The following is a 16,945-nucleotide window of genomic DNA, read 5'->3' on the forward strand; positions in this document are numbered from 1 at the left end:
GCTCCAGCACCCCCAAATCTTGTGTTGATAAGCGGTTCAGACTATAAGATAATAATTATACATACATGCATTTTTTGTAATGTATATATATATATATATATATATATATATATATATATATATATATATATATATATATGTGTGTGTGTGTATATATATGTGTATATGTGTGTATATATGTATATGTGTATATATATATATATATATATATATATATATATATATATATATATATATATATATATATAAAATTTATTTAAATGTCAAATTGTTAGTGTACAGTGGACTAACTATTCACAGGGTTGTTAGTAGGTCCAAAAACAAAAAGCTATATATATATATACTTTATATGATTTGCTGTTTTTGAATCTTTTTTATGTTTAATAAGTAGCTAAAGAATCATTGTGGGTTTTACAAATTGGTCCCCAGATTTCTTTTGTTTGTTTTTGAAAACCAAACTTAAAAAATAGTGGGAGCCCATTATACTGTTTTCACTCTCTGGACTGGCTATGGTCCAAGCTTGTCCTTGCCATTATAGTGACAAAAATCAAACATGTCTTACAGTTCATGGGGCAAGGTATATAATAACTAACTTGCATGAGACAAGGCCCTGACCCAACGCTAAGCCCGGAGTATTTTGGCGTGACTTTAACTTTAAGAACGAAACAGCAGACTTTGTTCAACAACAAAATAGAATTTAATCATGAACTGACTTCTGTGTGGAACAAAACGCATCACAAATCTTTTCTCCCTTTTGACTGTGTGTAAGGCATGCAGTCTCCACACAGCTTTTAGACATTGAAAGCGTACAGGTCCGACACACGCGCGCACGCACACACAAACTTTTCGCACAAAATAGACAAAGCGCTTGCAGCAGTAGTACTCCAACTTTCCCGGTCTGAGCTGATGCGGGATACATTACGACAACAAAGCATAGTAGTTCACAAATGAGTTCTAAGCAAAGACTAACATTTGTCGCCTGCTACCTGGACGCGTGACAACAACAAAAAATAGATGCACACCAGCAGTCAGGAATAGCAGAGATCAGATCAAGTCAAATGTGCAAGTCGCGAGTTATAATCTTTAGTCATCAAGTCTTGATCAAGCAAGTTCCAAGTCATTAATCATCATATCTCAAGGAAAATGACCTTATAAAACAACTCTTGCTTAAAAGGGTTTTTTGGTGTGATTTCACATTGATTGTAAATAAACTGTGGGTGAATTTCCTTAACTTTTGGTGTAGTTCTAAATATTTTGGAAGCACATATCAAACTGTTGAGTGTTTTAGGTCTTTTTATACAATTTACTGTTCTTTAACAAAGTCTTTAGAGAAGTCAAATAATCAGTTGAGTCCATGTCACAATGACAGGAGTCCCAAATACCTGGCTACTGGTTTTAGTATGACGTCATGGGAAGGAATGGCGCAGCCGTGACTTGGCATTAAGCCCTCAACATTTTGGGAAACGTACGTTGGAAATGCCTTGGCCCATCATAATCTTGTGTGTGTACATTTATTTATATATATTTTTTCCATGTCTCTATGGTCTAAATCCTTCTGTCTTACAAAGTGGCCTCGGCAATATAAATAGTCATATTTCCTTCCATTATAAAAATAAAATTAGCAATGCATGAATAAACGCACCGACAGACTTGAGACGACAACAGGCGACAGAGGAAAATGTATAAACACAAGACACCTGCTGGTGCAGAAAAAATAAATATGCAGAGCTTTGGGTGTTTGTTGCGCACCGCCCTGTCTGCGAGGTGGTGATTGGGTAAGGAGAGTCACGGCTGTTGGGGATGAGAGGGGTGAATGAACGGTGGCGATGGAGTATGGACTGGTGTCTTCTGTACTTTCCAGGAGGGATTCAGTGCTGCAGAGCTTCTTGTTCCCTCTGACGGCAGCCAACTGCTGTGATTAGGGCGGCTCCCTTGCCACTGCCGTCCTCTGACAGCAGGAAATTTACGTTGCATTTCGGGGAGAGATCCTTCACTGTTTGCTGGAAGATCCGTGAAAAGCTGAAAACGAGAAAGATTGTGGAAAAGTGTTGGCGAGGTGGCTTGACTTTTAAAACTATCAATGAAACGGTGCATCAATTTGGATCGATACGTCGATCTGTTAAGCGACGATTCGAAGAAAATGATGAAAATGAGGCCAATCCCAAGTGGGATTGTTGCAGTGGCGGGCCGTCAGGGCCTTCAGGGCCTTCAGGCCCTTCTCTGCTGGCCTAAGAAATATCTGAATCATATTATATTTTGGCCATCAATACTTATTAAATAATTCCAAATTGTCTGTTAGCTTCTTTTCATTGCTTTCCCCCATGGTTGCACGGCTTTCAGATGTGTGTTTTCATATTGAAGCATTTAACCAATCACATTTCAGCCATTATTAGTTGCCAGGGTCAGAAATCTGCCTCAAGGCCTTCACAATCAGTTCTGCGGGCTCTGCTGCATTAAACAAGCGTCGATAAGACTGTTGCTTTAACCAATCAGATTTCGAGTTGGCAACACCACAATGCATTGTCGCAGGCGTAGGGATACGTCATTGCCTTGTTGCAGGCGTAGGGATACGTCATCGCTTTCACCAACTATGATTGGCTAGTGATTAGCCATAGCTACCAAACTGTATTTGGAGCGAACTGCACACGCAAATATATTGTTGTGTTGATTTAAAGCCATTTTCAAGACAGACTATGCCAGAAATACGACAGGACAGGCACGACTTTCAGCATTAGCTTCGATGGCGATAGAAAAGAAGGAAGAAAGAAAGGAGGATGGATAGTGTACAGTTAAAAATGATTTTTCGTGAGTAAAATATGGCTATATTCCTAAATAATATTTCAATTGTGGGCCAAGTTCTGATATCTGAAAAGCTCCAGTGTTTGTATTTAATCACTAAATGCTGCTAGGAAGTGGATTTTACCCGTTGAAGGCGCTACGAAAAAATGCACGGACCGCCACTGGATTGTTGTATCGTTAAACAGAGAGTCTTACTGTGGGTGAAGCTTGTAAAGCGTTCCGTCAACGCCCACCGTAACGTCCAGGTGGTCGAGTTTCCGATTCTCTCGGATCTTGTCCACCACCGCCGCCATGCCGGCCCCGCAGATCTGAGCAGCGCGGCGCGACACGTTGCCACACACCTCCTTGACGATGATACTGTCGTCACAGGTGCTGTCCAAGCCCAGCTGCTGCAGAATGGCCCTGACCTGCAGCAGTGCCAGACGATCGCTGTACGTAGAGAAGGGGGGGTGTAGAGTTTAGGGTTAAGAGGAGGGTGACAAGTCGAAGGCAACAGCGGGAGAGTCACCCGATCCCTTACAGCTGTGGCCAGAGGTGACGGGTTAAACCTCAAACAGTTTGACCGTGCATTACAGATCAACTCCTTTTTTTTTTCAGTAACTGAACGTCTGTGTTTTGGAGTCTTTGCTTACCATTAGGTGGATATTTCTTCAAATATATTCAATATATGAATGCAGGTAATTTCTTATGATTTAAGGAACAGAGACCTAGATTTTTAAAGGTTGAGAGACAGTGATGTCGAGTGGGTTAGACCAAGTCAATACCAGATCTTAGGGAGCTAAAACTAAGTCCAAACCAAAATTTTAACATGCTTAACATCAAAACTAATTTGGTGCTGCTATGATTTTGTGCCGAACTGCTGTCCCTACAGCTTACATCTTGTCTTGTCTTAAGAATGAATCCCGAATTCATGATGTCGACATTCAAATAATTTATGTTAAAGACTAAAAGTACACTGCAAACTAGTAAATACACATGACTCACCTTTCGATCTGAGACAAGAATTTTGTCTCAAAAATGCCTCTAGTCTTGAGCGTTTCAGAGATTTGTCCCCGGAAAAGGAATCCACGTTTGGTGAGATCAATCAGAATCTGTCTGACAATCTCTCCCAGGTACATGCCACTGCACATCTTTTCATATCTGAAGAAAAAAAAGAGAAAATATTGTTGTTGCGAAAGTACTCGCAGATCCTAAAAAGCACCCTCACCTTTGTTTGCCTTCGTTGAGCGAGTTTTCATCTACCGCCTGGTCATACTGGGTCCTGATGTCATCCAGGCAGCCATTGTCTCCAAATGCTCCCCATTCCATGTTGACGCACATCCGGCCTTCGTTACCCTCAACAATCTCAATGTTCCGCGTCTCCTCCATGTAACAAGCATTGCTTCCCGTCCCTGAGGGGGACCCAAACCAATTGTTACATAGTCTCATCTCACCTCCTATATATTCCGTCCTGAATTGGTGGCCAGCCAATCACAGGCCTCAAGGAGACAAACAACCATTCACCCTCACACTCATACCTAGGGGCAATTCAGTGTCCAATCACCCTATTATGGATGTCTTTTGAATGTGGGAGGAAACCGGAGCACCCGGAGAAAACCCACGCAGTCCCAGAGAGAACATGCAAACTCCACACAGGTGGACCGACCTGGATTTGAACCCAGGTCTCCCACTGTGAGGCCGACACGCTAACCACTCATCCACCAGGCCACCGTTTAGTTAGATAGTAGTGAAAATAATTAATCACTTGTTAACTACTTTTCGTCCAATATTTGATCATAGAGTAACTTTCAAGATGGACTGTTGGAACGTCCGCAAAAATTTACCTGCAATCAGACCCACCTCACAGGTGGGTTCCTCATACGCGCAGGTCATCATGGTTCCCACTGTGTCATTGACGATTGCAACCACGTCCAGCTCAAACTCCTAAAGAGGAAAAATAGAAGCGTAAAAGATGCTGGATAAACTGCAGCGTAATGCGATCATCCTTGTTTTTCCTCCAACTTCAACCTGGAAAGCATGCGTTAGCTTTTATGTTGGTAAATATTTGTTACTGGACAACATAATATAGACACAAATTCCTTCTCAAACTTTTAGCTGATGATTCAATAAGTCACCCATTCAGCCTTAAAAGACCATCAAAACTACACAATGCTTGCACATCACACTGGACAAAATGCACCCAATCTCCCCAGTGGACCACTTTGTTGCCAGTTAGAAAGACGCAACACTGCAGACTCGAACATCGATTGGCGTGTGTGTGTTAGGTCAGGCTAGCAAAACAGTAGCCACTAGCACGGTTGGTTGCTCTGGGACTGCGTTACCTGGCCCTTAAGCACTAACAGTCACTGAATACTTACTGGGTCCTCCATCTAAAAGGGTAAAAGTCTTATTAGCCCATGAATGGTGATGTCATAGGTTAACGTACAGTGAGAAGAATAGTCCACGTTCAGTCCAAGGAATGCTGGGAATTATTAAGATATGATTGACTGTAGGGTTTGTGTTTTACGTGGCTGTTGTAGGGAACATTCTATACTTAAAAAAGAAGGAAAACTTTCAGATCATTTCAAAATTCCAAGAGTTAATTTATTAGATGTTAAAGAGAAGCAATGTGAAATGAATGGTGCTGTTTGGTTTCATGTTGGGCATCTGAAAAAGCATGTTGAAAGGCTTCTTTTATCAATTCTTAAAATCAAAAATAAATAAGGAATGGCATGGGGACTCTTGTTGTTGTGATTGAGTCATTTTCCTATGATCAGAATGTAACCTGCATTTGTAGATGTTGGAAACTGCCATTGTCTATCACTGAAAAACTTTTAATCAGATAAATTATTAGTGAGTATAGCATCAAAAGAGTCCTACGAGAAAATGTAGCAAACTCATTTATTTGTAGCCTCCAAACCTTAAAGCCAAAAGACCCGCTTTATAAAAAAAATAATCTAAAACTACTATAGTTTTTGAACAGGCTGAATTGTTGGAAAAAATTGACATGATATGAAATGATTTATGCCTGTTAAATTACCTCTTTCCGCTTGATGGCTTCCCTCAAAAGCTCAACTACATCTTCCCCCTCGCAGTCGGTGGCTTTGAAGCCTTTGGTCCAAGTCACAAGTATTCCCTGCCAAATACAAAACATTGTTATTCATATGAAAAAATAAAAGTTGGATATCAAGCAATAAACTTGCTGATTTAGCACAGTAATTGTAAAACATTTCTGGAGAACTTACTGCATCCAGGCTGGTTTGATGGCAAGGGAAGGAGAAGGTGAAACCCAGAGGCAAACGAGCACTCTTCATGCCCATGTAGTCCAGGAAATCCGAGATGCAGTGGACAATGTGGTCAAAGAGCTGCAGAAGCAATCATAAAGAAGAGCAGTAAAATGAAAATCAGTTCATAAAACAATATAGCAATTGTAGCAGTGCAAAGACAGTGGTTAATGTCTTACCTCTTCTCCTGTGCCCTGCATAACTTCAATAGGAATGGCGTAGATTTTATTGTGCATCTCCACTGAACGCCGTTTTCCACTGCGAATCTTTACCAGAAGTACCCGGAAGTTCGTCCCACCCAGGTCCAGTGCGAGGAAATCTCCATTTTCTAGACAGCAACAATCAAGAAAAAAACATTTTCTAACCATCATTGATGTCACTTGAAATTTCAAGAGGATACATTTTGGATAACTCAATTTTTAAAATCTCTTGCATCTTGATTTTGGAGTCCCTGTTAACCCTTCAAATGTGAAATACGACTAAGTGAATATTTTTCTCCTTACCGTCTGAATTTAAACAATTGACAGAAGAACATGTCTTTAAGACGCATAATAACTGTTTAAAATATCCGAACAATTAATAGTTCATTACTCACCTGATCCATCTGGTGTACTTCGGACGTATGTGGGTAACATTTTGACCGTGGCCTCCTGGTGGGTTTCCTTCTTGAGTCCCCTTTCAATTTCCACCCGCATGCGTTGCTTGACCTCCAGCAGCTGGGCTTTGCTCAGCCGAAACTCAGCCAGTGTCTGCTGGATATGTCGCGCCTGCTCCGTCAGGCGGTATGCAACGGCCGTTACCATGGCGGCGCCCTTGGAACTCCCGCTCTCAGACAGCAGGAAGCGGACATCCGAGTCTGGCACCAAACGACGAACCATCTTGTGCAAGCGACGGGCATACCTGGTCACAAAAACAGATTCTTAGTTCCATCTTTCATCTTTGGCTGAGGCAATCCTACAACACAGCTGTTGAGCTTTTGTCATAGTACAAGTGATGCTCAGATTCTGACATTCGGTTAGGGTTCTTTTGCTTACTGAGGATGCATCTTGTATAGAGAACCGTCAATGCCCACGGTGGTGCGCAGGCGAGCTACCCCCTTGTTCTCTTTAAGGCGAGAGAGGATGCCCCCCAGGGTAGCAGCGATGAGATTTGCTGAACGGAATGACACAATGGTGCATACGTGTTGCACAGCCAGGCAGTCTTCATCAGAGGGCTCCACCCCAAGCCTTGTTAGAATTTCCATGCACTTTTTTAGCCCTTCTTTGCTCCTGGGGGAAGAAGCATTAGGGTCAATGTTTGGGCCAGAGAATTGTTGATTTATTGTGAATTTATTTTTCAAACCACTACTTGTAGGTTAAGATTGATCAATTCACTTTATATTGAATGACTTTAAGGCATGTTGTCTTTGCGTCTGTTCTAAATTCAAATATGTTACTCACTTTTCAATGGCGGAGACATGCTTGGTCTCAATCTTTCCCCTTGTCAGGAGCTCAGGGGTTATGCGTCCTTCAAACAGCAGACCCTCTTTGGCCATCTTGACCAGAATGAGTCTCACCAGCTCTCCAATGTACATGCCACTGGCCATCTTCTCAAAACTGAGTGGAGACATAGCACAGTTAGGGCTTCAATGCAGGCGTTCACAATGATCATTCCTACATACTATATCGTGCGGATTCAATCATTAAAGTCATGTTCATGGCCAAAGTTGAATAAAGGCAACAGGACTTAAACCACATTTCACTTTTGCCAAAAAACCTCATCAGTGTAGATTTCCTCTAACATCCACGAGAATCATACATAGGAAAACTCCACACCTAAAATTTGGAGGTTAAAGTCTCTTGGATTGAAGATGAGAATGTCTTCAACAACCAAGAGTCCAGTTGCCTTCATTCAAATTTTGCATCTTATTTTTCAATTTCCTTCAAAAAATGTGGGAGTGGCACTCTTTCTAGAGTGAACGACACTAACAGTTGCTTTCCTGGGTTGAGAGACCCCCTGTCGATTTCACGATCAAACTCCGTGCGGAGGTCCTCCAAGGAGCCATCGTCCCCAAATGCACCCCATTCGGTGTTGATGCACATTCGACCCTCGTCGCCCTCCACTTGGTCGATGTGACGCATTTCCTCCATGTAGCAGGCATTGGTTCCTGTTCCTGGAAGCAGATCAAGTAGACAGCGTCATCCTCATGATGTCAGAAAACTTTTTAGAGTATTGATACGCCAATGCAGTCCACTGCACACCAAAAGAGTTTGACTTTTTAAATGTAGTGCTTGGCTCATATTTTACTCCAAGCAATATACAGTAGTCACTTGCTATCTATTTTGTGCTTGTGTGCTTTGAAGCCCCCCACCGGCCTCTCCGCTGCTGCTGATTAGGTGATAGGACAGCTTAGGAGGTCATCTAGGCAAGGAAGATGATCTTTAAAACCTCCAGACTACTACATTAACTCAGTCTCAGTCTGCAGAAAGTCCCCACCTTGTGGACTTCCGGTGTGGCTCCAGTTTTTTTAACTAGGTCTACAATGTCTTGTCTGTCTTGCTACTGCAACCAAGAAATTTCCCAAATACGGGATGAAACAAAGTTCTAACCTAACCTAACTATCTAACTCACTTAGGAATTAGTTAGCCAATGAACAATCGTTCTACTTAGCGTGCTAGCTAAATAGTAGCAATAAATTAACTACCTAACTGGTTTACTTTGAGTGCAGTTCTGTCGCATTGTTTTTGACAAAATTTTGCCATATCGTGTCATTTGTTGCTTCAGTTCTTTACTACATTTACCAATGATGATGCCCACTTCGCAGCGCTGATCGTCAAAGCCGCACGTCATCATGGTCCCCACCGTGTCGTTTACTACTGCCATAATGTCAGCCTCATAGTCCTGACAAACCAACAAATAGGTTTAGCTGAAAAGTACTTAACTGCCTTCTATCAATTTTGGATCGGTGGAACCTACCCCCCGTTTCTTTATGGCCTTGTTGAGGAGTTTAACAACATCCATGCCTTCTACGCCACTGGCCTTGAACTTCTTCGTCCATGTCACCAAGACAGCCTGTGAATGGATTGTATGAATCAGTCAGACAGGTTCACATTGTTGGCTTTGTAGCTTGACATAAAAATAATAATAAATTTCCCTCTTCTGTGTCCAGAACATTTAACTCAAAACATGCAAATTATTCCCCCAATTCATATTTATTCTTACTCTTACTCTTCCTTAACTAAATCCAGCTTTTGTAGCCTGCGATCAAAAACATGCACAATCAGATTTTACCTCATCCAATTTGCTTTGGGCACATGGAAAAGAGAAGGTGAATCCGACAGGAAGCTTTTTGTCCTTAATCTTTTGTTTCTCCATGAAGTCGCCAAGGCATTCAGCGACATGGTCAAAGAGCTGTGGACACAAACCAAGACACATTTTTCTTATTTTCTAACTATTTTTAGTCGGTCCTGGCATTTTGTCAGTCTTCAGACCTCTGACATAGCACCTTCCCGATCCCATTTAGCCTAAAATTGAACCGCAGACAGGTGCTGAAATTGTTACCGAAAGTTACGATATGTGACCAATACACTCTGCTGTGAAATGAATCATTTGTTTATGAAATGGCTTGTGTATCATGTTACATGTTAAACACAGCTGCAGTTTCATGAAAGAGCATCTGTGTTTGTTGACCGCTGCCAATCCATTCCATGAGCCAGCAGCCAATGCCACGATCGCGTTACAACGTGACTCTCAGCTGTTGTCTATTAGTTCAAAAAGGTCATCGGGGGAGCTGACATAACTTTAAGTGGAACTCTATTCTTCTTTTGATGAGAGTTTAACTCCAAGTTCCTGCGGAGTACCACAGTACTTTCTGCTTCACATCGGATTTATTAGTACACAAGGCTACCTTTGTGCTTACTCACTGTATGTGCCTTGTAATTGGATGGTGATGACTACAGGATGTCTGTCTATATCACCCAAAGTACATTTCACAGTATTTTCCTAGCTCTTGGAAATTTATATCTGTATTTAGAACGCACTGTACAACTTTGCCCCTTTCATACTAAAGTAGAGGATGGTGAAAATTGTCCGTTGTAGCTCAAAAAACGACAGATGAAAAATGAAAAATAATCGTAGTAATCAGCTGTAACCCTAAGTTTAAAAACCCTTAACTAATTAGACTTGAGGATATAAGTGCAAAGTGTTATTTGATAAAAACACGGGTTTACCTGAGTCCCACTCCCGTGAATAATGTCATCGGGGGTCTCGTAGACCTGGCTCTCCATTTGGACCGGTTGCTTTTTATCCTGAGTCACCTTGACTCTTAGAATCCGAAAGTTTGATCCCCCGAGGTCCAGAGCTATGAAATCCCCCTTTTCTATCAAAACAGCAGACAAAATATTTTTCATCAGCAATCACAGGTAAACAAATAACTTTTTTAATGTGGGCTAAAGAATCACAATTCTTCAACATCTCTTTCAATAGAGCATACGTTAGAAGACCATGTCAACATGGAATTAACTATTTGCCGTGATGTGTTTGTGATGTTTGTTAAATGTTTGTCAATGGTTTGTCAACTTTGCCCTTTGCGTGTCTTCTGAAGCTAATGCAATCTGAAGCTATTTTTATGCTAACGTCAGGCGGTCTCTGCTGGCAAAGACAAGGAAACAAGTATGAGTGATATTTGTTTGTCACTTGTCTAATAAACATTGTCTGAAATGAACATTAAGGGAATAAACAATACTAAATGTTAATTTTTATGATGGGATAAATGCAGTATCATGTCGATTTTTACCTACCTACTTTTACCAAACTACAGTATGTAATAGCTGGTGTTGTAGCTTCACGTTAATTCCTAACAAGTTTAAAATGAAAAGGAATACTTAGTTTAAATCTGAATTTTGTTGTTTGATCCATACATTTAGGCACACACATTTTCGGGTAAGGTCCTAACTTGGATAATTTTGTTTGCCTTGTTTTATTTCAACGAAAAATAATACAGTTGGTAGAGATAGGAATTTGATTGTCAATACAAAGGATGCTGTTTTTTTGTTAAACGTGTTACTGGTGGTACACAAGCTCCCGCTAGTGCTTTGCTAGTTGAGATCTTGATGACAATACTACAACTTAACTTTGAATTGGGTGCACAGTAGGCTAAATCCAGGAGATCTTCGTGTTTTACCTGGTTTTATCCTACATTCTGATGTATTTCTGACTTAGCCAGAGTACGTGCTGTAACTATAGACTGTACAATCTTGGTTTTTTGAAACGACAACCACAATTTCCTAAAGTCCTGTTCATTTGCCAATAACTATCTTGCAATCCATTGCATCAGGCAAGCCACGAACCACTATATTGTAACCCTGGATTTGATATCACTTGGTTGCCCTGTGACCAAAACTCACCTCCTCCCACTTAACTTGCTCAACATTAAGATGAGATTCAGCTGCCTTATGATGAATAATCTGCATGTATTCTTTCCGCTTTTGAGCTTATTCCCTTAATTACATTCACGAGCACCGCAATAAACGTTGCACGTCTCTTCGCGTTTACCACAACCCTTCCTTCCCCTATTTTGCAAATCTGATGTCTCACAAGTTTTTTTTTTTTGTTGGTTTAACCTGACGTAAAGACAAAAATCAATTATCCTCTACAAATGTAAAAATGACCAGAAAAATTCCCTCTCCATTCCATTCTCTGTTATTTTTCCCAGCCTAGAATTGCCCGTCTCCGCCATATTTATTTCCTCTTAAAATTCAATATGACAATATAATCAAACATTTTTTCCCCTGCTACCTGATCCATCAGGGATGGACCTGACAAAGGTGGGCAACATCTTGACGGTGGCGGTGGGATTGGTGCCGTGACCAAGGCCGTCCTCCATCTCTCGGCGGAAGCGGTTCATGATGTCCTTCAACGTCTCGTCCGACAATCGCATGGAGAAGAGGTATTTGTCGATCTGGAGACACAAAAGCAACATTGGTTATACTAATATTATAAATATATTATATTATATTCTCTGTGAATGATTCCCCTAAGGACAACCCCACAAATTGCATGAATTGTTCAAATCAATCAATATATTGATTGAAAAAAAGCAGACCTAATTTTCACATTATCACACTAAATAAATCGAGCACAAGATGGATTTTTAGGACTAAAAATAAGCACAACAAAACAATGTAAAGCATCAATGTGTTGTCCAGTCAATGTACACTTGAGGCATTTTCTTGTTGGTGTTGTCGAACGTGGACCACAAGCTGACTTTCGCATTTGTTGGTCAGGGCGGTGACCTTTGGTGTGTCACTATTATTAGACGCTCATTAACATTGCATTCCAGATGATAATGTGACACTAGCAAGTAACAATTCCCACAAATGCTTGACTTTGAAATGTAGGTTTTCTTTGAAAATTCATCATGTGATGTTTTAGAATAACTGTTCCTTTATATAAAATACAGGGAAAGAAAAAAATGTAATTGCAACCTTTCCAATTATCAACCGTGACATGACCTCAGTTATATCATTTCGTCATAGATAATGTTCATCTACTTCATTGTGCATTAGCAAAAGAAATAATGAATGTCAGTTCCTCTTTTGTAAAAATCTATATTTAGTATTTACACATCTTGATTGGAATATTTGTAAAATTAACATTTAATTTCTAACTTTGTCTATTCATCAAATAAAGATAATAAATATAATATTAAAAACAATGTAAAAAAAAAAAATTAATATTTAGAATTGATATAATTGAGACGTGGAATCCACATATATATACATTACATTTTGGGTTATGTAGGCCAGATTTGTGTACTAAACGTTAATATTGTGTCATATGACCCAAATTGTTATGTATACTATATGTGTATTTCAGGTCTCAATAACAATTATGAATTATATATTTTTACAATATATTTTAATACTATTTTCTCAGTGTGTGGTAGTTTTGAATGTATTATAAAAAAATTTCCTTACATACTATGTGTATTTCAGGTCTCAATAATAATTATGAATTATATTTTTTACAATATATTTTAATACTATTTTCTCAATGTGCGTGGTAGTTTTGAATTTATTATGAATGTTTTCCCTTATTTATAAAACAGTCACCAATAAGTGAAAATGTTGCATAAGTGTAGAATATATAGTTCTACTCATGAACGTCAAAAATGGTGTAAGTCTACAGTACACCACATAGAATGTACTATTATAGGTGAAAAAATGCAGTTTGGCCCAGTGGGCTTCTTCACTCACGACTTCCTTTCCGTGCACGTGCCTCTACAGCACAGTGACGTCACATCATCCCCCTCCCCTCCTCGCTTTAACTCGTAAAAAGCCCCCCGCCCCTCGACGCAACCCTACATCCGTGAAGCCGGTCTGTCATCACACGTCCAACAAGCACGTTAGCACCACAACTAGCCACCACCCCGCTGGCTAATTTGTGCAAGGTCACATTTCGGGGGATAAACGTTTTCGTATACTGGGCTGATCGAATTCGGAAATAGGGGTGACACCTGTGGGAGCTGTCATGGAGCCGTCCATGTCAAGGACACCCCGCTAACCTCTCCTCTTGCCGTCCATCCTCCTCCTCCACCACCTCCTCGTCGTCGTCGTCTTCCTCCCCCGCTTCTCCTTCCAACCCCCCTTGCATCCTCTCCACCACCCACCCAACGAGTAACATGGCTGCCTCGCAAGACGCGAGTAGCGTTTCGCCACCTCCCTTTAAGCCGCTCTTACCTTTTTGAGTTGATCATCTTTCAACTCGGTGAAGTAGTAGGCTAGCAGCTGAGCCGCGATCATCCTGCCTGCCTGCCTTCCTTCCTTCCTGTCGAGAAGAAACTGCAAAAAAACCGCTTGCTTTATTCCCCCCAAGTGCGGATGTGCCGTCCGGTGGGCGAGGCTGGTTGGGTGGCTAGCTGGTTGGGAGAAGAGAAAAGTCGGCAGCGGCGGTCGTGCCTGCTTAGTCTGCGACTATCAGACGCACAGGCGCGAGGGAGCGGGTGAGGGAAGGGTGGGAGAGAGGAGGGGAGACAGCTTTTGAGCGCGTCCCCTCCCGACGTGTAGCGACTCGGACACGGAATGGCGCTCCCACCGTAGCCTGCCCCCGTACGCCCTCCTGATTGGCTGAGCCCATTGGACGTGCTGGGAAGCAGGAAGAGAATAGAGCCTGGAAAAGTACTGATTGATGTCTTTATTTTAACCCTTTCAGGGGCAAAGGTTGACCCTTAAGAGCTTGGCCTTCCTTGTCTAGAGGAAGTGCGTACAGTATTTTTTATTCTTTTTTTTAACATGTAAGAAGTTCAACCCTTTAACCTTGTAGTCTGCTTATTGACCTTTGTTGGCTGGGATAGCATACCTGTCAAACTTGGGCATTTTTTCCCCTTATTAATGACTGCAATTCCCCTTATTAAGCGATAAAAAACGCAACGTATTCACATAGGGCGCACTTAAAAGTCTAACATTTTCTCCAAAGTGGACGGGGTGCCCAATCAGTATGCACTAAATTCAAGATTCTGTAGATGTCACTGTAGGGCACTGACAGATTGACTGTCCGGATACATTGCTTGCTGACACGCTATATTTGCATAGTGGAAAGGTGGACATGTGAAAGGGGAATGTGCATATGCATATCATCATAGTTGGCACTTTAAAATCAGAATTGAGTGTCATTCTCGTTTTGAAGTCAGGATTCTGACACTGTTTTTTGATTTTTATTCACTGACTTCCGTCCATTTAGAAATTGACTCTTTAAATCATTTTATCTACTTTTGCACTTTCTTGGTTTCGAATACAACGCACCCTCCCAACACAGTCCAGCTCAGCTGTGTATAAAGCATCATTTCGATTGGCTGAGCAGAAACGACACCAAGAACCGCAGGAAGGGGAGGAACCAATGGTTGTAGTTGACGGCAGGGGGTGTTGAGAGGGGGGCCTCTGTCAGGGAAGTGGGAACTGCATCTGAAAGATAAAGCACCACCCTCTCACCTCCCTTATTGCTTTTGCGGCTGGCACGTCGCTCACGTTGCCACGGCAGCCAGGGGCGAACGTGCAGGCGGGCAGGGAAGCCACCACATCACGTCATCATCGCGCTAACTGCCGCATCATGCAAAGCGTAGCCTATGATGGCTTGATGGAGAGTGGGGAAGTTCAACTGCAAATAACTCATCCTAAAAGACAATATTAGGTTGGACAGTGGCACATGTCTTAAAACAGTTAAAGATGGATTATCTGTATGTCAGGGATATCAGAATTGAAATTTAACACCCTCAAAAAACTCAGTTGTTGGATTTCAACTCATTCCGGGATGCTATTTCTCTTTATTAGTGTAATTTAAGAGACCAATGCATGTTTTTGTATATTCTTTTTTTTTCACTCAATTTGTGACTTTTGTCTACACATGAATTTTGGCTAGATGTAACAAACACCCCGAAAGAAGAAATCAGTCTTAAAGGATAAAAATGTGACAAAACAGGTTTCTAACTACTTGGAAATTGACTCGACTAGCACCTTTTTTTATCTTCAGAGTAAAATTAAAAGGAAAAAAATATTTTAGAGAGAAATTGCATTCAGCTAGAACTGTCCTCTCCTTAAAGGCTGTGTATCTTATTGATCTATTTTGTTTTTAAACAAAATATTTGAAGCAAAACACCTTTTCTAAAGCAGGATTTAATTTTCAGAAAGCGCATATGCCAACCAATAGCAGCATATTCCCACTTCCCTCCCAAAAAGTTAAAAAAAAAAGTCGCTTTGCTATTCTAAGTACAAGACAACAAACCACCAAACAATAAACAAGTGTCACTCAGATAAAGTGAGCAAACAGTCCACTCCTTGAAATAAAAGAAATAAAATTACACATCCTGAATAACCTTTACCATCGGCACTCCCAATCATTTCCAGCATTGATTTACTTTAGTTTATTGCAAGCTAATCTCTGTATTTTAGCATTACAGTCACGAACAACCCCCCCCCCCCCCCCCCATACCCCGGCTTACATCATGACGAGGTGTGTATTAACATGACGCTGACTCAGTGGCATGCAAACCCTCTGACGTAAGCCCACGCTAAGGCTTAGCATCCCTCTTATTCGCCACGATCTGTAACCTGCAACCACACATGCAAATATACTCACCATCCCCCCTCCCCCACCAATTTAAAAGGGAAAGACGAAGGGGCCTGAGGGATAGCACCACACTCCTGTCCACTGTCATGGCTGCTTAAGAGTGACCTTCCCCCAAAAGACCTTTTTGTACTCATGTGAATAGAAGAGAAAAGAATAGGCCTTTGTTGGGCCTACGATGGAGAAATTCCAAATTTGCAGAAGCAAAATACACAGTATCAGCTCTTATAAGAACAACCTATTTGTTTAAATATACAGATACCATTTTTGTCCTTGCTATTTATCACGAAGAGCTTTTCATAACTCTGTAAACATCCTAACAGACATGAAATGATAAGAGCAGTACTATAAAGCTAAAGTACAATAAATTATACCATAATAAAAGGAAAAAAATAACACAAAGAAGCTACATTTAAATAGTGGGTTCTTGAGCCATCCCTAAAAAAATGATAATAAAAGCTAAAATAAAACCACACCATTATGTGCATTTTCTTAAAAAAATGAAGGCCATAAAGCTGAGACCTTTCCTCAACAAGTTATAATAAAGTCTGCAAAATTTTTAACTTCATTAATGGATGAGTAAAAACATCAGCAATGCTTTAGCATTTCAGGAAATAAATTGCAAAGCTAAATAACTTGTAATTCAACAAAATTGTGAGCCCAAATTCTACTTGCATCACTTTGAAAGAAAGAAAATGTATGCTATGTTTTCATGGCATAATACATCCTTTGGCAGATGACATCTCCTTACTGCTTACTTTTTAGTACAATGTAAAATTAATCTT

General features: G+C 40.8%; 1 protein-coding gene across 1 annotated transcript; it reads right to left on the minus strand.

The window, feature by feature from the left end:
- Positions 1-674: 674 nt before the first annotated feature.
- Positions 675-14,140, minus strand: LOC144077288 (hexokinase-1-like). Its single transcript, XM_077604906.1, has 18 exons — positions 13,781-14,140; positions 11,838-12,000; positions 10,271-10,419; positions 9,333-9,452; positions 9,018-9,113; positions 8,843-8,942; positions 8,031-8,214; positions 7,502-7,657; positions 7,097-7,330; positions 6,658-6,962; positions 6,242-6,390; positions 6,024-6,143; positions 5,819-5,914; positions 4,623-4,722; positions 4,007-4,190; positions 3,784-3,939; positions 2,995-3,228; positions 675-2,019 (listed from the first exon to the last, which is right to left on the minus strand). Exons 1-18 carry the CDS (start codon positions 13,841-13,843, stop codon positions 1,869-1,871), a joined length of 2,760 nt encoding a protein of 919 aa, XP_077461032.1. The 5' UTR covers positions 13,844-14,140; the 3' UTR covers positions 675-1,868.
- Positions 14,141-16,945: the final 2,805 nt, after the last annotated feature.

Source organism: Stigmatopora argus, chromosome 7 (genome assembly GCF_051989625.1).
Source record: "Stigmatopora argus isolate UIUO_Sarg chromosome 7, RoL_Sarg_1.0, whole genome shotgun sequence".
NCBI lineage: Eukaryota > Metazoa > Chordata > Actinopteri > Syngnathiformes > Syngnathidae > Stigmatopora > Stigmatopora argus.

Coding starts and splice junctions, on each gene's coding strand:
- LOC144077288 (XM_077604906.1), bottom strand. CDS start 13,843: ATGATCGCGGCTCAGCTGCTAGCCTACTACTTCACCGAGTTGAAAGAT. Junction 7,658..8,030: donor CTCAACCCAGGAAAGCAACT/GTTAGTGTCGTT, acceptor GTCTCCACTCAG/TTTTGAGAAGATGGCCAGTG. Junction 6,144..6,241: donor TGCAGGGCACAGGAGAAGAG/GTAAGACATTAA, acceptor TTGCTTCTGCAG/CTCTTTGACCACATTGTCCA.